Consider the following 27,233-nt stretch of genomic DNA (forward strand, 5'->3'; position numbering starts at 1 on the left):
AAAGGCCTTTTAAGTGCATAAAGCCTTTTAAAGTGGATAAGGGTGATTGGTGATTTGTTTCTGCGCACCTCCAGGCCACGTCTATGCATATAAACACAGGCGCACTTGTAGATTCCATCTCCGTCTCTTCAGGCCAAACGACTTAAACCGCATGAGGTTAGGTGTGGAAGGAAATTGCTTCTTGAACATTATTTCAGACGTGAAAGTCTGAGTGGAACGATGATGGAGCGATAGAAGAATGACGACGGCTATCCGTCTGTATACGCCGAGAACAAAATGACCTCCACCTTTTTTACTTTTTCTTTAATAAACTTGTAGAAATAAGGAATAAAACACAGCGTGTGGTTCCGTTAGAGGAAAATAATCAGCGATGGAGTGGTGTGATGAAGCAGAGTTACTGTTAACATCCGCAAGCTCATCAAATTCCTATCTAACATTTTTATTTGTTAAAGAACATGCTCTACTTTATTTTTGTATTTAATGTCTGCAAAACGAATTCATTCGCAGCGTCGATAAACATTTCCAGCTTGTCGTCTTAATGAGAAAAGGTCAAACCATAAACTGTCATTTGCAAAGCGCTGACACTGGAGACTCCTTCCATAAATGAAACCTCTAATTAAATTAAATTAAATGTCCTTTTCCGTTATGGAAAAAATAAAAAATCACCACCAAAATTCTGACCAATCAGAGTAAAGAACAGTGCTGAAAATAATAACATTTATATTAATAATAATAATTATTATTGTTTTGTTGCTATAATAATAATAATAATTATTATTATTATTATTATTATTATTATTATTATTATTACAAAACATATTTTTTAAAGTTAGAAGAAAGATTAAAATTACATATAAAAACAAATGATATATGAAACAATAAATTAATGTCAAAAATAAGTCAAAAATAGGAAAATAATTTAATTTTTTATTACACTTCATAGAAAAGCATCAATTTTACCTTTTATTACAATTTTTTTTTATTTAATCTTTTTAATTTTTATTTAATCTGAAGGATTTTTTTTTACAATGTTTGCATTTAATATAAATGAATCTAAATGATTTATTTGTATTTATTTATTTGGGGAGATGCCTCATAAATTTATCATCTTGCGTCACATCCTCTGTTTGTGTGAGAAAGTTTTAAGGATGATTTTTTTTTTACACCAGCAGCTCTGACAGAAATGCAGCTACAAAATCAGTTATGCATTAATTTGCTCGTCATTTCCATAATATTTCTATAATAAATCTATAGTAAATAATCGACTTTGTGGTAACTCCACTTGGTTGCTGGTTATTTTCCTAAAGCAGCCTGCCATGGAGTGTTTGATTTCTTCTATCAACAAAATATGTGGCAGAATTACAGACACCCTCCAGGATTATTTTAAAGTTCTTGAAATCATTATATTTCATTTCCTCACAGTCCAGAGGAAGTCTGCTGGTGTCTTTGAACCGTGTCCTGGTGCCCTGAGGTGTGAATAAATGTTCCACAATCATCTAAACAGTAATTAGGAAAAAAGTAATAATAATAATAATAATAATAATAATAATAATAATAATAACAATAATGACAATAATGACAATATGCATTCAGTCAAAATGGTGCTTCTCCTTTTTTTTCAGCCACATCATCCGGTCATCTGAGCATCACTAACAGACTGAAACACATCATCCTGCTTCCTAAAAACCCTTAAAAATATAGAATAAATGAATAAAAGCTCGCTCTGAGATGATCATCCTCGGCCCATTCGCCACATAGGATGCATTTAAGAATTTTCTGAAAGTGTGGTGTAATCACAGTCTTTATTACTGCCACTGTTTCCCTACAAAAATCCTTCTTTTGTATTATTTCTCACTTTTTGATTTCATGTAATAAATCAATGTGTAATAAATGTTAAAAAATTATGAGTTTGAAAGACAAATTTTTAACATGGAAAATAATAAAACGTTATTTAAGTGATTACTATATTTCAAATCAATCAGAAATGATAATCATGTATTTTATTTCTTGTAAAAAAAAATATAATATTTTTTTAAATGACACGTTTACTGTAGAAGACTCGTCAAGTAAATAAAAAAAAAACAATACTTTGTCGCCATCAAGTGGACAATCCGTAGAACTGCAAGTGTAAATGTCGCTTCCGGTTAAGTTTAATGACGCAAAAATAAAAAATGGCGGCGCCCTTGCAAATGTCATGTTGTTGATGTCGGCTCTGCTGTTTTACGAAACCAATCGTAATTTCTCCTACAAGAAATACATTTCCAAGATTTGTTACGAAGTGAGTCAAATATGTTTGTCGAAATTTTGAGATAAGAAAGTTAATATCCAAGTAAGCGGCTATTTAGCATGTAGCAGTGCGCAGGATTTGTTCATGTTCTTTATGAGGATTCGCACGTTTTACGGTTAAAACTTTATTGTTATATCTCCTGCAGATTGTGAAATCAGTGAGAAATCTTGATATTAATTGGGGTTTTTTTGCGCTTGATTTTTTTCTAGGACTGAAACAGAACGATGGTGCATCTGTGTAAGTATTTATTATGTCTCATCTATTATAAAGAACTTAAAGGTGTTATCTTTCGAGATTATGACCAGAGTTTCTCTAACGTTTGATCAGACTACAGAAGTCTGATCACAGGCTTTTAGATTAAATATACACTATATAAATTTTGGGACACCCCTCCATATCACTGAAGTCATGAGTGAGTTTGGTGTGGAGGAACATGACTGGCCTGCAGAGTCCTGACCTCAACCCCGTAGAACACCTTTGGGATGGATTAGAGTGGAGACTGTGAGCCAGGACAAAACTGAGACGTCTGCCTTCACATGCACATGAATGTAATATGGAGTTGTCCCGCCCTTTACAGCTATAACAGCTTCAACTCTTCTGGGAAGGCTTTCCACAAGGTTTAGGAGTGTGTTTATGGGAATTTTTGGCCGTTCCTCTAGAAGCACATTTGTGAGGTCAGACACTGATGTTGGACGAGAAGGTCTGGCTCACAGTCTCCGCTCTAATACATCCCAAAGGTGTTCTATGGGGTTGAGGTCAGGACTCTGTGCAGGCCAGTCAAGTTCCTCCACACCAAACTCACTCATCCATGTCTTTATGGACCTTGCTTTGGTCACTGGTGTGCAGTCATGTTGGAACAGGAAGGGGTCATCCCCAAACTGTTCCCACAAAGAGCATGAAATTGTCCAAAATGTCTTGGTATGAAGCTGAAGCATTAAGAGTTCCTTTCACTGGAACTAAGAGGCCGAGCCCAACCCCTGAAAAACAACACCTGAACTCATTTGGAGGGGTGTCCCAAAACTTTTGGCAATATAGTATAACTGTATTTGAATGACTTGATCAGGTGTGTATTTAAATTACACTTTAAATTTAAGGATCAGTCCGAACCCTGACCCTCGCCTCATTTCATCACAGGATTTGATGCTTCATGAATTCGACCCGATACTGAAATGATTCTGATGTTTCTGAAGAATTTGACGCTATCACAATATTTAACGTTTAACTAAATCAAAGCATGTAGACATTAAAATTGTTAAAAAAGTTATCTTTTGAAAACTTGAACCTGAACTTATTTTCCCCAGAAATATGCTCATTATGGATTTATATTTTATGTTGTCTTTATTGTATTTATACTGTATTTTTATTGATTTATTTATTGCCTTTATTGTATTTATACTGCCATCATGAAAACATGGATTGTGTCTGTTCCCTCACAGCATCATTATTACTGAAGAAGTACCACGGAGGTCATGTGGTTATCCGCCTGGCTCTGGGCGGCGCCACCAACAGACCGTTTTACCGTATCGTGGCCGCCTACAACAAAAGGGCGCGAGACGGAAAATACATCGAGCAGCTGGGATCGTACGACCCGCTCCCCAACGTCTACGACGAGAAACTCGTCAGCTTTAACTACGACAGGATCAAGTACTGGATGGGATGCGGAGCTCATCCCACTAAACCTGTGGCCAAGCTCTTGGGTCAGTGCATCAGCTCAGGAAATCTGTTCTGCTCTGAAATGACGACGTTTTAACAGGTTTGTTTGCGTTGCATGTATTTCAGGACTGGCCGGATTTTTCCCGCTGCATCCCATGACCATCACACAGGCAGAACGGAGGAAAGCGGCAGCAGCTTTGAAACAGGAAACGACGCCTCAGGATGAAGATGAAGACGAGAAGCAGGCAGAACAGTAGCATTTAATCTAAACGGATAAAAAATAACACAATTTCTTTTTTTCCAGCATCCTTTTAGAAGCTTCCACTCACGTGATCTAATGAGAGATTGTGACTCCTCCTGATGGTCTAATGCTTGGGTTGTTTTATATATATATAATCAGTTAAACTGTACTGTGATGTGTATTGTTCAATAAATGTCATTTAATGCGAAGAAAATTTCTCCTTTCTTTTTCAAAGCAGCTTTAATGCCACATATCTCATGGAGTTTTATGCCATATTTTTACATTAAAATAAAATAAAATTTTAAATAAATCACACCAGTATCCCAGCGCACGAGCCTCATGTCTCTCCTATTTAAAAAAAGGTTTCATGATATGATTCCTGCATCTGACCTGATGCTTAATAGAAATAAGAGAACAATTACCAGGAAATATTTTCTTTATTCTAGGCAAGATCCATATTCAGATTAAATTGAAACAGCAAACAGAGGTGTGGGTGTTATGGCTACGAGGCAATAAAAAAAAACGTTTGCCTAACAATCATTTATGAGCTCTGAGAAAGTATCTGTTTATAGAACAGAGACAGATCAGGTGTAATAAACGGACTTCTCCGCCTCGGTTGGAAATCGTGTCCCTGTTGACGAAGGTTTCACCCTCCAGCGGGGTAGGATGCGATTTATTGTGAGTGATCTGAGATTTCCTCAATTCTATGTAAATGATCTGTGATGCAGTGCCCCCGAGATTCCAATCTATTGGCTCTAATGTTTCCTTAGACCAATCCTGTGGTCCTGTGTTTCTTCAGTTCCTCACTTATAACTTTAAGAGTCTCTTGTTGTGAAGGTCAGAAGAGCCAAGATAATCTTTAAGGACTGCAACCTCAAGTGTGCTTAAGAGTTTAAGATTTAGACAATTAACTGCTAACTTTTTCAGGTGTGTTAAGAACCTATATTTAACTGTTTTTCCTTTATTTAACCCATTTTTCCCAGTACTCCGGCATCCACTGGAACGGAAATGGACTTCTGAGACGTTTTCAATCAGTATAAAGAACCGAATGATATCCAGGCTGTGAGTCTGACCTGAAACGAGTCTGTTGGCTTTCAGTGTGTTTTAGACGTGTGTTTTCCGCTCTGTTGGAGAACCTTGCTTAGAACTTTCCTGGTTGAAGATGCAATTTGAGCTGCTTTTTAGATGAACAAGCACTTGGAGAACATCTCAGAGAGCAGAAATGGGTTTGATATCAGCCAGTACTTTGAAGATACAAACATTTGTCTGTTTATTTGGAACTTTTCTGTGAATATTCACATACTAGGGGTGATTATTCACGCTAAAAACAATCAGAAATACTTCAGAAACACTAAAAAATTCTTAAAATCCTGAATGTCTACTTTCATATAAACCACCACTGTGGAACGGAACAAGACAAAGACGCTCGATCATGAACATGGACACGATAAAAACTGGGGAAATTACATTTTTGTCCTCTGGGGAAAAGAGTTAAGGAAAAGCATCAGACAAATAAACTGTTGTTGCAGCATTATTTCCGAGATACACCTCTCCTGATCTAAATCAGCCTCGGGTTTCGGTTTGTCTGAGATTCCTTTAACCTGGACCATTCTATGATTTCCTTTAAAGCATATTAAAAAACTGGGCTGGAGTCTTATAGCAGTTTATTTATTAACTCTCCGATTTAGTTATGTTTAATGGGGGGGGTGTGATCGCTCTACTCTCGTTCACATTACAGTGGTTTACACAAGGTGTGACTCTTACCTTTCTCAACTACTCGATGACATACGGAACATATGCTCCTCATCAGCTCATTATCTGGTGGACGGGAAAGATATGAAAATTCCTCCCTGAAGCCGATGTTATGAATGCAGAGGGGAAAAAAAGACGCTTAAATGAGACGACTGTCGATTTTATCAGCACAAAACAAGCCAGTTTAATGAGAATGGAAGGTTTTGTAGGAAATAAACCCAGACTTTATCCTGCAATCCTGTTGACTGTAATACTTCTGACTCCGGCAGCAACACAGACTGGTAAGTTTAACCCAATTTTAGTATTTAATTTAATTTATTTCTGGTGTATTAGTTATTTGTTAAATATTATCAGTAGTGAAGTGTATGAACATCAACATACAAGGCACTTATCAGGCATAACATTATGACCAGTAAGAGGTGAAGTGAATAAGACTGATGATCTCCTCATCATGGCACCTGTTAGTGGGTGGGATATATTAGGCAGCAAGGCAACATTTTGTCCTCAAAGTTGAAGTTAGAAGCAGGAAAAATGGACAAGCGTAAGGATTTGAGCTTTGAGTTTGACGAAGGGCCAAATTGTGATGGCTAGACCACTGGATCAGAGCATCTCCAAAACTGCAGCTCTTGTGGGGTGTTCCTGGTCTGCAGTGGTCCGTATCTATCAAAAGTGGTCCAAGGAAGGAACAGTGGTGAACCGGCGACAGGGTCATGGGCGGCCGAGGCCCATTGATGCATGTGGGGAGCGAAGGCTGGCCTGTGTGATCCGATCCAACAGACGAGCTACTGTTGCTCAAATTGCTGAAGACGTTAATGCTGGTTCTGATAGAAAGGGGTCAGAATACACAGTACAGGACGGGTCAGGGCAAAAGGGGGACCAAAAGAATATTAGGCAGGTGGTCATAATGTCATGCCTGGTTGGTGTATGTTAACAGTCAGTGGATTAAAAGTCTTCTACAGTGATGTATTTACGATCCGAAAATTTTAGAGGATCAGATTAAGATCATCAGATTGAAAATTTAAATGTGCTGAAAACGTATATTTCATTGTCAAGCGCTGTACTGTAATAGACATTCTGATAAATGATAACTTCATAATACAGCTGATATGTTGGGGATTTTGGACCATGGTGATATTTGAAGATGCATATATTAAAGTTAAAGTTCTACACAGTAAAAAATGCTCTAGACTGGATTAAAATACGACAATAAATATTCTAAAAAGAAAAATTAAGTTCTCATTCTGTCCACGGTGCTACAAAAAATAGCGCAAAATGGAGTTTAGGGATTGGCTGTTTGTTCTGATTTTTAGGAGTGGCATGTTGGTATCGAAACATATTTTAACGTGTATTTTAGTTCATAAAAGTCTTACGATTAACCTGTAAAAGCGATGACGCAGAGCCATAAAAGATACGCCCTTTTACACAGTGGTTTCAAATTTATTTTAAGAAATATTTTGCATAGAGTCTTTTTAAAATGACATCTTACCTTTAGATTATGAACCAGCATTCAGCAAAGTATAATGTTTTTATTTATTAGCATTTTATACAGCACAGGAATCGTCACCGACCACACTGTCCTCTTCAAGTGAAGATGCAAGTTCAACACCATCCACCAGTTCAACACCTTTGACATCGGTCATTTCTGAATCTGAGTTATCTTCTACAACAAGCTCATTTATTCATTTAAAAACAAATCATTTATCATCATTTCCAGCCTCAGATGAAACCGTGGCTTCATTTTCAACAACTGAATACAACTCCACAACTATTCTAGAAACGTCTACAGGAAATACAACCAAAACAAGCCCAATCACATCTCCAACTGAAGAATCAACTAAAATCACTTCTGTATCCTCAAGTGAAGGCACACATTCATCATCAACGACCCAATCAACAACAACCTTTACATCTCTTACCTCCATAATTTATCTGACATCAAGCACTAAAGAAGACACGTCGACAGAGGACAACAAAACTGGACAATCGACAGAAAAATCAGAAGTGCCAAGGAGTACAAGTCCATCTTTTTCCACTGCAACAAAAATCTCCAACAAAAGTCCAGTAGTTTCTTTAACAGAACAACCAGAAGAGCTGACTCGTTTCTTCTCAACTGAAGATGTCCACTCTACACCATCCACCTTTTCAACATCCACAATAGTGACACCTCATCAACCAGTCACTTCTAAAACTACCAAAGCAAGCGTAACAGCATCCATATCAGTTAAAATAACTGCAGAATCTTCTGAATCTTCACCATCACAAGACCAAACGAGTCAGCAAGTCTCCAAAAATATGCTACCAACCTTCACTGGAAATACACCTGAAACAAGTACAGCAGAAGATTTCTCATCAGAATTTCCAACCAAAGATGAAACCATGACTTCATTTTCAACAACTGAGCACATCTCCACAACTGTACTAACACCGTTCACAGGAAGTGCACTTCAAACTTTTCCTACAACAGATGCACCCACCCAAAGATCTCCTTTATCCTCAACTGAAGGTAGGCAATCACCATCAACCTTTCAATCAGCAACAATGTCTCTTGCCTCTATAAATACTGATTCTGCAGTGCTTACCACATCAGGAACAAATAAATACACACCAGTAGACATAACTGAACAAACCAGTGGAACTTCAGAAGCGTCAAGAAAGACAAGTCAACAAATCCCAGTATATTCTTCCACACCAGTAGTAGTAACAACAGAAAACACAATCCAAACAAGCTCCACCATGTCTACAACAGAGAAGTCCTCTCATTCCGCTGTGTCTTCCTCAACTGAAGATGTCAGGTCAACACAATCCACCTACTCAACATCTATGCCTTTAACAGCTTATCTAACAGTAAGTTCTGAAACTACAGAACCTACTTCAACAGAGTACACATCAAGTAAAGTAACTGGACACACTTCTGAATCTTCACCTGCACCAGATGAAACAAGTCAGCAATCATCAGCATTTCCAATCACAGATGAAACCATGGCTTCATTGTCAACAACTGAACACATCTCCACAGCTATGCTAACACCGTTCACAGGAAGTCCAACTGAAACATTTCCAACAACAAAAGTATCAACACAAGTAACTCCTTTATTCTACACTGAATTTAGATCCATGTCAGTTACGGCTACAGCAACAGAGAGCACAATTCAAACAAGTCAAGTGGTCTCTGCAACAGAGGAATTACCTCATCCCACTGTGTCCTCCTCAACTGAAGATGTTCATTCAACACCATCCACCTACATAACATCTATACCTTTAACACATTATCCATCAGTCAGTTCTGAAACTAAAGAACCAACTTCAACAGAGTATACATCAAGTAAAATAACTGGACACACTTCTGAATCTTCACATGAACCCGACCAAACAATCCAGCAATCATCAGCATTTCCAACCACGCATGAAACCATGGATTCATTTCCAACAACTGAATACAAATCCACAACTAAACTACCATCATTCACAGGAAGTACAACTGAAACATTTTCAACAATAGAATTCAGATCCACATTAGTAGTGTCAATGGCAACAGAGAGCACAATACAAACAAGCCACACAGTCCCTACAACAGAGGAATCAGCTCACTCTACTGTGTTCTCAACTGAAGATGTCAATTTGACACCATCAACCTACTCAACATCTATGCCCTTAACACCCCATCCATCAGTCAGTTCTGAAACTACAGAACCAACTTCAACAGAGTACACACCAAGTAAAATAACTGGACACACTTCTGAATCTTCACCTGCACCAGACCAAACAATCCAACAATCATCAGCATTTCCAACCACAGATGAAACCATGGCTTTATTGTCAACAACTGAACACATCTCTATAGCTATGTTAACACTGTTCACAGGAAGCTCAACTGAAACATTTCCAACAACAAAAGTATCCACACAAGCAACTCCTGTGGTCTCCTCTGAAGGGACACACTCACCATCAACTACTGAGTCAACAACAACTTTAACATCTCTTACCTCTATAATTACTGACTCTGCAGCACCCATTACTTCAAGCACTAATAGATACACATCAACAGACATGATTTCTACAGGAGTAACAACTCCTTCATTTCCAACAACAGATTTCCGATCCACACCAGTAGTGACCACAGCAACAGAAAGCACAATCCAAACAAGTCAAATGCTCTCCACAGCAGAGGAATCAACTCATTCCACTGTGTCCTCCTCAACTGAAGATGTCCATTCAACACTGCCCACCTACTCAACATCTATGCCCTTAACACCCCATCCATCAGTCAGTTCTGAAACTATAGAACCAACTCCAACAGAGTACATGTCAAGTGTATCAACTAGACAAACTTCTAAATCTTCACTAGCAACAGACCAAACAAGTCAGCAAGCAACCACAGATGAAACATTGGCTTCATTTTCAACATCTGAATACAAGTCGTCAACCATACTACTAACATTCACAGGACGTCCAACTGAAACATTTCCAACAACAAAAGTATCCACACAAGTAACTCCTTTATTCTCACCTGAAGGGACACAATCACCATCAACTACTGAGTCAGCAACAACTTTAACATCTCTTACCTCTATAATTACTGACTCTGCAGCACCCCTTACCTCAGGCACTAATGGATACACATCAACAGACATAACTTCCATGGGAGTAACAGCTCCTTCATATCCAACAACAGATTTCCGATCCACACCAATAGTGACCACAGAAACAGAAAGCACAATCCAAACAAGTCAAATAATCTCTACAACAGAGGAATCAGCTTATTCCACTTCGTACTCCTCAACTGAAGATGTTAATTCAACACAATCCACCTACTCAACATCTATGCCTTTAACACCTCATCCATCTGTCAGTTCTGAAACCACAGAACCAATTTCAACAGAGTACACATCTAGTAAAGTAACTGGACACACTTCTGAATCTTCACCTGCACCAGACCAAACAATCCAACAATCATCAGCATTTCCAACCACAGATGAAACCATGGCTTTATTGTCAACAACTGAACACATCTCTATAGCTATGCTAACATCGTTCACAGGAAGCGCAACTGAAACATTTCCAACAACAAAAGTATCCACACAAGCAACTCCTGTGGTCTCTTCTGAAGGGACACAGTCACCATCAACTACTGAGTCAGAAACAACTTTAACATCTCTTACCTCTATACTTACTGACTCTGCAGGACCCATTACCTCAAGCACTAATAAATACATATCAGTAGACATAACTTCTACAGGAGAAACAGCTCCTTCATTTCCAACAACAGATTTCCGATCCACACCAGTAGTGACCACAGCAACAAAAAGCACAATCCAAACAAGTCAAGTGGTCTCTGCAACAGAGGAGTCAGCATATCCCACTGTGTCCTCCTCAACCGAAGATGTTAATTCAACACAATCCATATACTCAACATCTATGCCCTTAACACATTATCCATCAGTCAGTTCTGAAACTACAGAACCAACTTCAACAGAATCAGCTCATCCAACTATATATTCAACTGAAGATGTCCATTCAACACCATCTCCCTCCTCAACATCTATGCTTTTAACACCTTATCCAGACAGTTCTGAAACTACAGAACCAATCTCAAAAGAGTACACATCAAGTAAAATAACTGGACAGACCTCTAAATTTTCAGCATCACCAGACCAAACAAGCCAACAATCATCAGCAGTTTCAACCACAGATGAAACCATGGATTCATTTCCAACAACAGATTTCCGATCCACACCAATAGTGACAAAAGCAGCAGAAAGCACAATCCAAACAAGTCAAGTGGTCTCTGCAACAGAGGAATCAGCTCATTCCACTGTGTTCTCCTCAACTGAAGATGTCCATTCAACACAATCCACCTACTCAACATCTATGCACGTAACACCTTATCCGGACAGTTACAAAACAACAGAAGCAACTTCAACAGAGTACACATCAAGTAAAACAACTGGACACACTTCTGAAACTTTAATTACAGGACGTCCAACTGAAACATTTCCAACAGCAGAAGTATCTACACAAGTAACTCATGTGTTCCCAACTGAAGGGACACACTCATCATCAACTACTGAGTCAGCAACAACTTTAACATCTCTTACCTCTATAATTACTGACTCTGCAGCACCCATTACTTCAAGCACTAATAGATACACATCAACAGACATGATTTCTACAGGAGTAACAACTACTTCATTTCCAACAACAGATTTTATATCCACACCAGTAGTGACCACAGCAACAGAAAGCACAATCCAAACAAGTCAAATGCTCTCCACAGCAGAGGAATCAACTCATTCCACTGTGTCCTCCTCAACTGAAGATGTCCATTCAACACTACCAACCTACTCAACATCTATGCCCTTAACACCTCATCCATCAGCCAGTTCTGAAATTACAGAACCAACTTCAACAGAGTACACATCTAGTAAAGTAACTGAACACACTTCTGAATCTTCACCTGCAGCAGACCAAACAAGCCAGTTGTCAGCATTTCCAACTACAGAAGAAACCATGGCTTCATTTCCAACAACTGAACACATCTCCACAGCTAAGCTAACACCATTCACAGGAAGTGCAACTCAAACGTTTCCAATATCAGAAGTATCCACACAAGTAACTCATGTGTTCTCAACTGAAGGGACACAATCCCCATCAACTACTGAGTCAGCAACAACTTTAACATCTCTTACCTCTATAATTACTGACTCTGCAGCACCCATTACTTCAAGCACTAATAGATACACATCAACAGACATGATTTCTACAGGAGTAACAACTCCTTCATTTCCAACAACAGATTTCCGATCCACACCAGTAGTGACCACAGCAACAGAAAGCACAATCCGAACAAGTCAAATGCTCTCCACAGCAGAGGAATCAACTCATTCCACTGTGTCCTCCTCAACTGAAGATGTCCATTCAACACTGCCCACCTACTCAACATCTATGCCCTTAACACCCCATCCATCAGTCAGTTCTGAAACTATAGAACCAACTCCAACAGAGTACACATCTAGTAAAGTAACTGAATACACTTCTGAATCTTCACATGCACCAGACCAAACAAGCCAACAATCATCAGCATTTTCAACCACAGATGAAACCATGGATTCATTTCCAACAACAGATTTCCGATCCACACCTGTAGTGACCACAGCAGCAGAAAGCACAATCCAAACAAGTCAAATAGTCTTTACAACAGAGGAATCAGCTCATTCCACTGTGTCCTCCTCAACTGAAGATGTCCATTCAACACAATCCACCTACTCAACATCTCTGCCCTTAACACCCCATCCATCAGTCAGTTCTGAAACTACAGAACCAACTTCAACAGAGTACATGTCAAGTGTATCAACTAGACAAACTTCTAAATCTTCACTAGCAACAGACCAAACAAGTCAGCAAGCAACCACAGATGAAACATTGGCTTCATTTTCAACATCTGAATACAAGTCGTCAACCATACTACCAACATTCACAGGACGTCCAACTGAAACATTTCCAACAACAAAAGTATCCACACAAGTAACTCCTTTATTCTCACCTGAAGGGACACAATCACCATCAACTACTGAGTCAGCAACAACTTTAACATCTCTTACCTCTATAATTACTGACTCTGCAGCACCCCTTACCTCAGGCACTAATGGATACACATCAACAGACATAACTTCCATGGGAGTAACAGCTCCTTCATATCCAACAACAGATTTCCGATCCACACCAATAGTGACCACAGAAACAGAAAGCACAATCCAAACAAGTCAAATAATCTCTACAACAGAGGAATCAGCTTATTCCACTTCGTACTCCTCAACTGAAGATGTTAATTCAACACAATCCACCTTCTCAACATCCAAGCCTTTAACACCTCATCCATCTGTCAGTTCTGAAACCACAGAACCAATTTCAACAGAGTACACATCTAGTAAAGTAACTGGACACACTTCTGAATCTTCACCTGCACCAGACCAAACAATCCAACAATCATCAGCATTTCCAACCACAGATGAAACCATGGCTTTATTGTCAACAACTGAACACATCTCTATAGCTATGCTAACATCGTTCACAGGAAGCGCAACTGAAACATTTCCAACAACAAAAGTATCCACACAAGCAACTCCTGTGGTCTCTTCTGAAGGGACACAGTCACCATCAACTACTGAGTCAGAAACAACTTTAACATCTCTTACCTCTATACTTACTGACTCTGCAGGACCCATTACCTCAAGCACTAATAAATACATATCAGTAGACATAACTTCTACAGGAGAAACAGCTCCTTCATTTCCAACAACAGATTTCCGATCCACACCAGTAGTGACCACAGCAACAAAAAGCACAATCCAAACAAGTCAAGTGGTCTCTGCAACAGAGGAGTCAGCATATCCCACTGTGTCCTCCTCAACCGAAGATGTTAATTCAACACAATCCATATACTCAACATCTATGCCCTTAACACATTATCCATCAGTCAGTTCTGAAACTACAGAACCAACTTCAACAGAATCAGCTCATCCAACTATATATTCAACTGAAGATGTCCATTCAACACCATCTCCCTCCTCAACATCTATGCTTTTAACACCTTATCCAGACAGTTCTGAAACTACAGAACCAATCTCAAAAGAGTACACATCAAGTAAAATAACTGGACAGACCTCTAAATTTTCAGCATCACCAGACCAAACAAGCCAACAATCATCAGCAGTTTCAACCACAGATGAAACCATGGATTCATTTCCAACAACAGATTTCCGATCCACACCAATAGTGACAAAAGCAGCAGAAAGCACAATCCAAACAAGTCAAGTGGTCTCTGCAACAGAGGAATCAGCTCATTCCACTGTGTTCTCCTCAACTGAAGATGTCCATTCAACACAATCCACCTACTCAACATCTATGCACGTAACACCTTATCCGGACAGTTACAAAACAACAGAAGCAACTTCAACAGAGTACACATCAAGTAAAACAACTGGACACACTTCTGAATCTTTATTTACAGGACGTCCAACTGAAACATTTCCAACAGCAGAAGTATCTACACAAGTAACTCATGTGTTCCCAACTGAAGGGACACACTCACCATCAACTACTGAGTCAGCAACAACTTTAACATCTCTTACCTCTATAATTACTGACTCTGCAGCACCCATTACTTCAAGCACTAATAGATACACATCAACAGACATGATTTCTACAGGAGTAACAACTACTTCATTTCCAACAACAGATTTTATATCCACACCAGTAGTGACCACAGCAACAGAAAGCACAATCCAAACAAGTCAAATGCTCTCCACAGCAGAGGAATCAACTCATTCCACTGTGTCCTCCTCAACTGAAGATGTCCATTCAACACTACCAACCTACTCAACATCTATGCCCTTAACACCCCATCCATCAGTCAGTTCTGAAACTACAGAACCAACTTCAACAGAGTACACATCTAGTAAAGTAACTGAACACACTTCTGAATCTTCACCTGCAGCAGACCAAACAAGCCAGTTGTCAGCATTTCCAACTACAGAAGAAACCATGGCTTCATTTCCAACAACTGAACACATCTCCACAGCTAAGCTAACACCATTCACAGGAAGTGCAACTCAAACGTTTCCAATATCAGAAGTATCCACACAAGTAACTCATGTGTTCTCAACTGAAGGGACACAATCCCCATCAACTACTGAGTCAGCAACAACTTTAACATCTCTTACCTCTATAATTACTGACTCTGCAGCACCCATTACTTCAGGCACTAATAGATACACATCAACAGACATGATTTCTACAGGAGTAACAACTCCTTCATTTCCAACAACAGATTTCCGATCCACACCAGTAGTGACCACAGCAACAGAAAGCACAATCCGAACAAGTCAAATGCTCTCCACAGCAGAGGAATCAACTCATTCCACTGTGTCCTCCTCAACTGAAGATGTCCATTCAACACTGCCCACCTACTCAACATCTATGCCCTTAACACCCCATCCATCAGTCAGTTCTGAAACTATAGAACCAACTCCAACAGAGTACACATCTAGTAAAGTAACTGAATACACTTCTGAATCTTCACATGCACCAGACCAAACAAGCCAACAATCATCAGCATTTTCAACCACAGATGAAACCATGGATTCATTTCCAACAACAGATTTCCGATCCACACCAATAGCGACGACAGCAACAGAAAGCACAATCCAAACAAGTCAAATAGTCTTTACAACAGAGGAATCAGCTCATTCCACTGTGTCCTCCTCAACTGAAGATGTCCATTCAACACAATCCACCTACTCAACATCTCTGCCCTTAACACCCCATCCATCAGTCAGTTCTGAAACTACAGAACCAACTTCAACAGAGTACATGTCAAGTGTATCAACTAGACAAACTTCTAAATCTTCACTAGCAACAGACCAAACAAGTCAGCAAGCAACCACAGATGAAACATTGGCTTCATTTTCAACATCTGAATACAAGTCGTCAACCATACTACCAACATTCACAGGACGTCCAACTGAAACATTTCCAACAACAAAAGTATCCACACAAGTAACTCCTTTATTCTCACCTGAAGGGACACAATCACTATCAACTACTGAGTCAGCAACAACTTTAACATCTCTTACCTCTATAATTACTGACTCTGCAGCACCCCTTACCTCAGGCACTAATGGATACACATCAACAGACATAAATTCCATGGGAGTAACAGCTCCTTCATATCCAACAACAGATTTCCGATCCACACCAATAGTGACCACAGAAACAGAAAGCACAATCCAAACAAGTCAAATAATCTCTACAACAGAGGAATCAGCTTATTCCACTTCGTACTCCTCAACTGAAGATGTTAATTCAACACAATCCACCTTCTCAACATCCAAGCCTTTAACACCTCATCCATCTGTCAGTTCTGAAACCACAGAACCAATTTCAACAGAGTACACATCTAGTAAAGTAACTGGACACACTTCTGAATCTTCACCTGCACCAGACCAAACAATCCAACAATCATCAGCATTTCCAACCACAGATGAAACCATGGCTTCATTTCCAACAACTGAACACATCTCCACAGCTATGCTAACACCGTTCACAGAAGGTGCAGCTCAAACATTTTCTACTAGAGATATGTCTACTCAAATAACTTTGTTATCCTCATCAGAAGGCACACATTCACCATCAACTACTCAGTCAGCAACAACTTTAACATCTCTTATCACTATAATTACTGACTCTGCACCACCCGTTACCTCAAGCACGAATAAATACACATCAGTAGACATAATTGAACAATTTACTGAAACGTCAGAACTGTCAACCAGAACAAGTCAGCAATCCCCAGGATCTGCTTCCACAGCTCCTTCATTTCCAACAACAGAATTTAGATCCACATCAGTAGTGATCACAGTGACAGAAAGCACAATCCAAGCAAGTCAAGTGGACTCTACAACAGAGGAATCAGCTCATTCCACTGTGTTTTCCTCAACTGAAGATATCAGTTCAACACCATCCACCTACTCAACATCTACGCATTTAACACCTTATCCATCAGTCAGTTCTGAATCAACTTCAACAGAGTACACATCAAGTAGTATAACTGGATCATCTTCAAAACCTTCAGAAGCACCTGACCAAACAAGCCAACAATCATCAGCATTTCTGACCACAGAAGAAACCATGGCTTCATTTCCAACAACTGAACACATCTCCACAGCTATGCTAACACAGATCACAGGAAATGCAACTGAAACATTTCCAACAGATGTATCCACACAAGTAACTCCTTTATTCTCAACTGAAGGGAAACAATCACCATCAACTACTGAGTCAGCAACAACTTTAACATCTCTTACCTCTATAATTACTGATTCTGCAGCACCCATTTCCACTAGCACTAATAAATACACATCCGTAGACATAACTTCCACAGGAGAAACAGCTCCTCCATTTCCAACAACAGATTTCCAATCCACACCAATAGTGACAACAGCAACAGAAAGCACAATCCAAACAAGTCAAGTGGTCTCTGCAACAGAGGAATCAGGACATCCCACTGTGTCCTCCTCAACTGAAGATGTCCATTCAACACAATCCACCTACTCAACATCTATGCCCTTAACACATTATCCAGACAGTTACAAAACAACAGAACCAACTTCAACAGAGTACACATCAAGTAAAACAACTGGACACACTTCTGAATCTTTATTTACAGGACGTCCAACTGAAACATTTCCAACAGCAGAAGTATCTACACAAGTAACTCATGTGTTCCCAACTGAAGGGACACACTCACCATCAACTACTGAGTCAGCAACAACTTTAACATCTCTTACCTCTATAATTACTGACTCTGCAGCACCCATTACTTCAAGCACTAATAGATACACATCAACAGACATGATTTCTACAGGAGTAACAACTACTTCATTTCCAACAACAGATTTTATATCCACACCAGTAGTGACCACAGCAACAGAAAGCACAATCCAAACAAGTCAAATGCTCTCCACAGCAGAGGAATCAACTCATTCCACTGTGTCCTCCTCAACTGAAGATGTCCATTCAACACTACCAACCTACTCAACATCTATGCCCTTAACACCTCATCCATCAGCCAGTTCTGAAATTACAGAACCAACTTCAACAGAGTACACATCTAGTAAAGTAACTGAACACACTTCTGAATCTTCACCTGCAGCAGACCAAACAAGCCAGTTGTCAGCATTTCCAACTACAGAAGAAACCATGGCTTCATTTCCAACAACTGAACACATCTCCACAGCTAAGCTAACACCATTCACAGGAAGTGCAACTCAAACGTTTCCAATATCAGAAGTATCCACACAAGTAACTCATGTGTTCTCAACTGAAGGGACACAATCCCCATCAACTACTGAGTCAGCAACAACTTTAACATCTCTTACCTCTATAATTACTGACTCTGCAGCACCCATTACTTCAGGCACTAATAGATACACATCAACAGACATGATTTCTACAGGAGTAACAACTCCTTCATTTCCAACAACAGATTTCCGATCCACACCAGTAGTGACCACAGCAACAGAAAGCACAATCCGAACAAGTCAAATGCTCTCCACAGCAGAGGAATCAACTCATTCCACTGTGTCCTCCTCAACTGAAGATGTCCATTCAACACTGCCCACCTACTCAACATCTATGCCCTTAACACCCCATCCATCAGTCAGTTCTGAAACTATAGAACCAACTCCAACAGAGTACACATCTAGTAAAGTAACTGAATACACTTCTGAATCTTCACATGCACCAGACCAAACAAGCCAACAATCATCAGCATTTTCAACCACAGATGAAACCATGGATTCATTTCCAACAACAGATTTCCGATCCACACCAATAGCGACGACAGCAACAGAAAGCACAATCCAAACAAGTCAAATAGTCTTTACAACAGAGGAATCAGCTCATTCCACTGTGTCCTCCTCAACTGAAGATGTCCATTCAACACAATCCACCTACTCAACATCTCTGCCCTTAACACCCCATCCATCAGTCAGTTCTGAAACTACAGAACCAACTTCAACAGAGTACATGTCAAGTGTATCAACTAGACAAACTTCTAAATCTTCACTAGCAACAGACCAAACAAGTCAGCAAGCAACCACAGATGAAACATTGGCTTCATTTTCAACATCTGAATACAAGTCGTCAACCATACTACCAACATTCACAGGACGTCCAACTGAAACATTTCCAACAACAAAAGTATCCACACAAGTAACTCCTTTATTCTCACCTGAAGGGACACAATCACTATCAACTACTGAGTCAGCAACAACTTTAACATCTCTTACCTCTATAATTACTGACTCTGCAGCACCCCTTACCTCAGGCACTAATGGATACACATCAACAGACATAACTTCCATGGGAGTAACAGCTCCTTCATATCCAACAACAGATTTCCGATCCACACCAATAGTGACCACAGAAACAGAAAGCACAATCCAAACAAGTCAAATAATCTCTACAACAGAGGAATCAGCTTATTCCACTTCGTACTCCTCAACTGAAGATGTTAATTCAACACAATCCACCTTCTCAACATCCAAGCCTTTAACACCTCATCCATCTGTCAGTTCTGAAACCACAGAACCAATTTCAACAGAGTACACATCTAGTAAAGTAACTGGACACACTTCTGAATCTTCACCTGCACCAGACCAAACAATCCAACAATCATCAGCATTTCCAACCACAGATGAAACCATGGCTTTATTGTCAACAACTGAACACATCTCTATAGCTATGCTAACATCGTTCACAGGAAGCGCAACTGAAACATTTCCAACAACAAAAGTATCCACACAAGCAACTCCTGTGGTCTCTTCTGAAGGGACACAGTCACCATCAACTACTGAGTCAGAAACAACTTTAACATCTCTTACCTCTATACTTACTGACTCTGCAGGACCCATTACCTCAAGCACTAATAAATACATATCAGTAGACATAACTTCTACAGGAGAAACAGCTCCTTCATTTCCAACAACAGATTTCCGATCCACACCAGTAGTGACCACAGCAACAAAAAGCACAATCCAAACAAGTCAAGTGGTCTCTGCAACAGAGGAGTCAGCATATCCCACTGTGTCCTCCTCAACCGAAGATGTTAGTTCAACACAATCCATATACTCAACATCTATGCCCTTAACACATTATCCATCAGTCAGTTCTGAAACTACAGAACCAACTTCAACAGAATCAGCTCATCCAACTATATATTCAACTGAAGATGTCCATTCAACACCATCTCCCTCCTCAACATCTATGCTTTTAACACCTTATCCAGACAGTTCTGAAACTACAGAACCAATCTCAAAAGAGTACACATCAAGTAAAATAACTGGACAGACCTCTAAATTTTCAGCATCACCAGACCAAACAAGCCAACAATCATCAGCAGTTTCAACCACAGATGAAACCATGGATTCATTTCCAACAACAGATTTCCGATCCACACCAATAGTGACAAAAGCAGCAGAAAGCACAATCCAAACAAGTCAAGTGGTCTCTGCAACAGAGGAATCAGCTCATTCCACTGTGTTCTCCTCAACTGAAGATGTCCATTCAACACAATCCACCTACTCAACATCTATGCACGTAACACCTTATCCGGACAGTTACAAAACAACAGAAGCAACTTCAACAGAGTACACATCAAGTAAAACAACTGGACACACTTCTGAAACTTTAATTACAGGACGTCCAACTGAAACATTTCCAACAGCAGAAGTATCTACACAAGTAACTCATGTGTTCCCAACTGAAGGGACACACTCATCATCAACTACTGAGTCAGCAACAACTTTAACATCTCTTACCTCTATAATTACTGACTCTGCAGCACCCATTACTTCAAGCACTAATAGATACACATCAACAGACATGATTTCTACAGGAGTAACAACTACTTCATTTCCAACAACAGATTTCCGATCCACACCAATAGTGACCACAGAAACAGAAAGCACAATCCAAACAAGTCAAATAATCTCTACAACAGAGGAATCAGCTTATTCCACTTCGTACTCCTCAACTGAAGATGTTAATTCAACACAATCCACCTTCTCAACATCCAAGCCTTTAACACCTCATCCATCTGTCAGTTCTGAAACCACAGAACCAATTTCAACAGAGTACACATCTAGTAAAGTAACTGGACACACTTCTGAATCTTCACCTGCACCAGACCAAACAATCCAACAATCATCAGCATTTCCAACCACAGATGAAACCATGGCTTCATTTCCAACAACTGAACACATCTCCACAGCTATGCTAACACCGTTCACAGAAGGTGCAGCTCAAACATTTTCTACTAGAGATATGTCTACTCAAATAACTTTGTTATCCTCATCAGAAGGCACACATTCACCATCAACTACTCAGTCAGCAACAACTTTAACATCTCTTATCACTATAATTACTGACTCTGCACCACCCGTTACCTCAAGCACGAATAAATACACATCAGTAGACATAATTGAACAATTTACTGAAACGTCAGAACTGTCAACCAGAACAAGTCAGCAATCCCCAGGATCTGCTTCCACAGCTCCTTCATTTCCAACAACAGAATTTAGATCCACATCAGTAGTGATCACAGTGACAGAAAGCACAATCCAAGCAAGTCAAGTGGACTCTACAACAGAGGAATCAGCTCATTCCACTGTGTTTTCCTCAACTGAAGATATCAGTTCAACACCATCCACCTACTCAACATCTACGCATTTAACACCTTATCCATCAGTCAGTTCTGAATCAACTTCAACAGAGTACACATCAAGTAGTATAACTGGATCATCTTCAAAACCTTCAGAAGCACCTGACCAAACAAGCCAACAATCATCAGCATTTCTGACCACAGAAGAAACCATGGCTTCATTTCCAACAACTGAACACATCTCCACAGCTATGCTAACACAGATCACAGGAAATGCAACTGAAACATTTCCAACAGATGTATCCACACAAGTAACTCCTTTATTCTCAACTGAAGGGAAACAATCACCATCAACTACTGAGTCAGCAACAACTTTAACATCTCTTACCTCTATAATTACTGATTCTGCAGCACCCATTTCCACTAGCACTAATAAATACACATCCGTAGACATAACTTCCACAGGAGAAACAGCTCCTCCATTTCCAACAACAGATTTCCAATCCACACCAATAGTGACAACAGCAACAGAAAGCACAATCCAAACAAGTCAAGTGGTCTCTGCAACAGAGGAATCAGGACATCCCACTGTGTCCTCCTCAACTGAAGATGTCCATTCAACACAATCCACCTACTCAACATCTATGCCCTTAACACCTTATCCAAACAGTTCCAAAACAACAGAACCAACTTCAACAGAGTACACATCAAGTAAAACAACTGGACACACTTCTGAATCTTTTGTTACAGGACGTCCAACTGAAACATTTCCAACAGAAGAAGTATCTACACAAGTAACTCATGTGTTCTCAACTGAAGGGACACACTCACCATCAACTACTGAGTCAGCAACAACTTTAACATCTCTTACCTCTATAATTACTGACTCTGCAGCACCCATTACTTCAAGCACTAATAGATACACATCAACAGACATGATTTCTACAGGAGTAACAACTCCTTCATTTCCAACAACAGATTTCCGATCTACACCAGTAGTGACCACAGCAACAGAAAGCACAATCCAAACAAGTCAAATGCTCTCCACAGCAGAGGAATCAACTCATTCCACTGTGTCCTCCTCAACTGAAGATGTCCATTCAACACTGCCCACCTACTCAACATCTATGCCCTTAACACCCCATCCATCAGTCAGTTCTGAAACTATAGAACCAACTCCAACAGAGTACACATCTAGTAAAGTAACTGGACACACTTCTGAATCTTCACCTGCAGCAGACCAAACAAGCCAGACGTTGTCAGCATTTCCAACTACAGATGAAACCATGGCTTCATTTCCAACAACTGAACACATCTCCACAGCTATGCTAACACCGTTCACAGGAAGTGCAACTCAAACGTTTCCAACATCAGAAGTATCCACACAAGTAACTCATGTGTTCTCAACTGAAGGGACACAATCACCATCAACTACTGAGACACCATCAAATTTAACAGCTCTTACCTCTATAATTACTGATTCTGCAGCACCCATTTCCGCTAGCACTAATAAGTACACATCAACAGACATAACTTCCACAGAAGAAACAGCTCCTCCATTTCCCACAACAGATTTCCAATCTACACCAATAGTGACCACAGCAACAGAAAGCATGATCCAAACAAGTGAAATGGTATCTGCAACAGAGGAATCAGCTCATTCCACTGTGTCCTCCTCAACTGAAGATGTCCATTCAACACAATCGACCTACTCAACATCTATGCCTTTAACACCTCATCCATCTGTCAGTTCTGAAACCACAGAAACAACTTCAACAGAGTACACATCTAGTAAAGTAACTGGACACACTTCTGAATCTTCACCTGCACCAGACCAAACAATCCAGCAATCATCAGCATTTCCAACCACAGATGAAACCATGGCTTCATTGTCAACAACTGAACACATCTCTACAGCTATGCTAACATCGTTCACCGGAAGCGCAACTGAAACCTTTCCAACAACAGAATTTAGATCCACATCAGGTGTGACCACAGCGACAGAAAGCACAATCCAAACAAGTCAAATAGTCTCTACAACAGAGGAATCAGCTTATTCCACTGTGTCCTCCTCAACTGAAGATGTCCATTCAACACCATTCACCTACTCAACATCTATGCCCTTAACACCCCATCCATCATTCAGTTCTGAAACTACAGAACCAACTTCAACAGAGTACACACCAAGTAAAGTAACTGGACACACTTCTAAACCTTCAGAAGCACCTGATCAAACAAGCCAACAATCATCAGCATTTCTGACCACAGATGAAACCATGGCTTCATTGTCAACAACTGAACACATCTCCACAGCTATGCTAACACAGTTCACAGGAAGTGCAACTGAAACATTTCCAACAGATGTATCCACACAAGTAACTCCTGTGTTTTCATCTGAAGAGACACAATCACCATCAACTACTGAGTCAGCAACAACATCTCTTAACACTGTAGTTACTGATTCTGCAGCACCCATTTCCACTAGCACTAATAAATACACATCCGTAGACATAACCTCTACAGGAGTAACAGCTCCTCCATTTCCAACAACAGACTTTCGATCCACACCAATAGTGACCACAGCAGCAGAAAGCATAATCCAAACAAGTCAAGTGGTCTCTGCAACAGAGGAATCAGCTCATTCCACTGTGTTCTCCTCAACCAAAGATGTCCATTCAACACAATCCACCTACTCAACATCTATGCCCTTAACACATTATCCAGACAGTTACAAAACAACAGAACCAACTTCAACAGAGTACACATCAAGTAAAACAACTGGACACACTTCTGAATCTTCATTTACAGGACGTCCAACTGAAACATTTCCAACAGCAGAAGTATCTACACAAGTAACTCATGTGTTCCCAACTGAAGGGACACACTCATCATCAACTACTGAGTCAGCAACAACTTTAACATCTCTTACCTCTATAATTACTGACTCTGCAGCACCCATTACTTCAAGCACTAATAAATACACAACTGAACAATCTACTGAACCGTCAGAACTTTCAACAGGAGCAAGTCAGCAATCCCCAGGATCTGCTTCCACAGGTCCTTCATTTCCAACAACAGAATTTAGATCCACCTCAGCTGTGACCACAGCGACAGAAAGCACAATCCAAACAAGTCAAATGCTCTCCACAGCAGAGGAATCAGCTCATTCCACTGTGTCCTCCTTAACTGAAGATGTCCATTCAACACCACCCACCTACATAACATCTAGGCCCTTAAAACCCCATCCATCTGTCAGTTCCGACACTACAGAACCTACTTCAACAGAGTACACATCAAGTGTATTAACTGGACAGACTTCTAAATCTTCATTAGCAACAGACCAAATAAGTCAGCAAGCAACCACAGATGAAACATTGGCTTCATTTTCAACATCTGAATACAAGTCGTCAACCATACTACCAACATTCACAGGACGTCCAACTGAAACATTTCCAACAACAAAAGTATCCACACAAGTAACTCCTTTATTCTCAACTGAAGGGACACAATCACCATCAACTACTGAGTCAGCAACAACTTTAACATCTCTTACCTCTCTAATTACTGACTCTGCAGCACCCATTACCTCAAGCACTAATAGATACACATCAACAGACATAACTTCTACAGGAGTAACAGCTCCTTCATTTCCAACAACAGAATTCCGATCCACACCAATAGTGACCACAGAAACAGAAAGCACAATCCAAACAAGTCAAATAATCTCTACAACAGAGGAATCACCTCATTCCACTGTGTCCTCCTCAACTGAAGATGTCCATTCAACACAATCCACCTACTCAACATCCAAGCCATTAACACCCCATCCATCAGTCAGTTCTGAAACTACAGAACCAACTTCAACAGAGTACCTGTCAAGTAAAGTAACTGGACACACTTCTGAATCTTCACATGCACCAGACCAAACAATCCAGCAATCATCAGCATTTCCATCCACAAATGAAACCTTGGCTTCATTGTCAACACCTGAATACAAATCCACAACAGCAATCACAGGAAGTGCAACACAAACATTTTCTACGAGAGATGTGTCAACACAAATTACTCTGGTATCCTCCAATGAAAGCACACAGTCACAATCAACCACCCAATCAGCGACGACTTTAACATCTCTCCGCTCTATAATTACTGATACAGAAGCATCAAGAAAGACAAGTCAGCAATCCACACCAGTAGTGACGACAGAGACAGAAAGCACAACCCAAACAAGTTCAATAGTTCCAACTGAAGATGTCCATTCAACATCCTCTTTCTCAACCTTTATGCCCTTAACACTTTCTTCATCAGTCAGTTCTGAAACTACAGAAACAACCTTAACAGAGTACACATCAAGTAAAATAACTGGACAGACATCTGAATCAACACAAGCACCAGAAAGTCAGCAATCAACGACATTTCCAAGCACACATAGTTCCACAACCATGCTACTATCCTCCACAGGAAGTTCAACTATATCATTACCCATGACAGACACAAACAGTGTTTCTACACAGCGCACTTACTTTACTTCTCAAAATCTGTTACCTTCCACTTCTGAATCAATCAAATCAACGGTGGAACCCAGTCCTGGATACACAGTAAATGAAACACTTTCGCCACCAAACAATTTCAGCTCCACGACCCTGAAAACATCGCCAGTGGGTCCAAACCATACAACTGTATCAACCACACCTCTATCCTCGACCATCAGTGCAACTTCTTTTCAGAGCTCTACAGCTGATCAACAATCCACAACGTTACCTTCTACCAGTTCACCAAATTCTGTATCAACAAGTGAATCTTCTCCATCAACTATCATCACTACTGACACCGTAATAAGCTGTACAGATTGCCAGTGTAACGGTGCACCATGTTTTTTTAACGTGGCTTCTGGGTTGTGTGAGTGCAATTGCAGTGATTCCACTTATGGTGATTCGTGTAGTTTTGCAGCCAACACAAGACCTGTTATTATTTGTAAGTAGAAAATTCACTTCAACTTAACAGTAGTCTTTTGTGTATTGTGATCATTTCTTTCATATAACTGGGTTTTTACCATTTACGTTTGAATAATACTAAAATCC

At 39.9% G+C, this 27,233-nt stretch overlaps 2 protein-coding genes across 2 annotated transcripts in view; both read left to right on the forward strand.

Moving 5' to 3' along the window:
- The first annotated feature begins 2,142 nt into the window (after positions 1–2,142).
- On the forward strand, positions 2,143–4,395 carry mrps16 (mitochondrial ribosomal protein S16). Its single transcript, XM_058372995.1, has 4 exons — positions 2,143–2,278; positions 2,497–2,524; positions 3,724–3,984; positions 4,067–4,395. The coding sequence occupies exons 2-4, from the start codon at positions 2,512–2,514 to the stop codon at positions 4,195–4,197; spliced, it is 405 nt and encodes a 134-aa protein (XP_058228978.1). The 5' UTR covers positions 2,143–2,278; positions 2,497–2,511; the 3' UTR covers positions 4,198–4,395.
- Positions 4,396–5,974: 1,579 nt separating this feature from the next.
- Positions 5,975–27,233, forward strand: part of LOC131342381 (mucin-17-like) — a 30,740-nt gene continuing 9,481 nt past the window's right edge. Inside the window, exons 1-2 of the mRNA XM_058373153.1 lie at positions 5,975–6,214; positions 7,471–27,126. Coding sequence (XP_058229136.1) covers positions 6,046–6,214; positions 7,471–27,126 — 19,825 coding nt within the window. The 5' untranslated portion in view covers positions 5,975–6,045. The remainder of the gene's footprint in view (positions 6,215–7,470; positions 27,127–27,233) is intronic.

This window comes from Hemibagrus wyckioides, linkage group LG21 (genome assembly GCF_019097595.1).
Source record: "Hemibagrus wyckioides isolate EC202008001 linkage group LG21, SWU_Hwy_1.0, whole genome shotgun sequence".
NCBI classification, from domain to species: Eukaryota; Metazoa; Chordata; class Actinopteri; order Siluriformes; family Bagridae; genus Hemibagrus; species Hemibagrus wyckioides.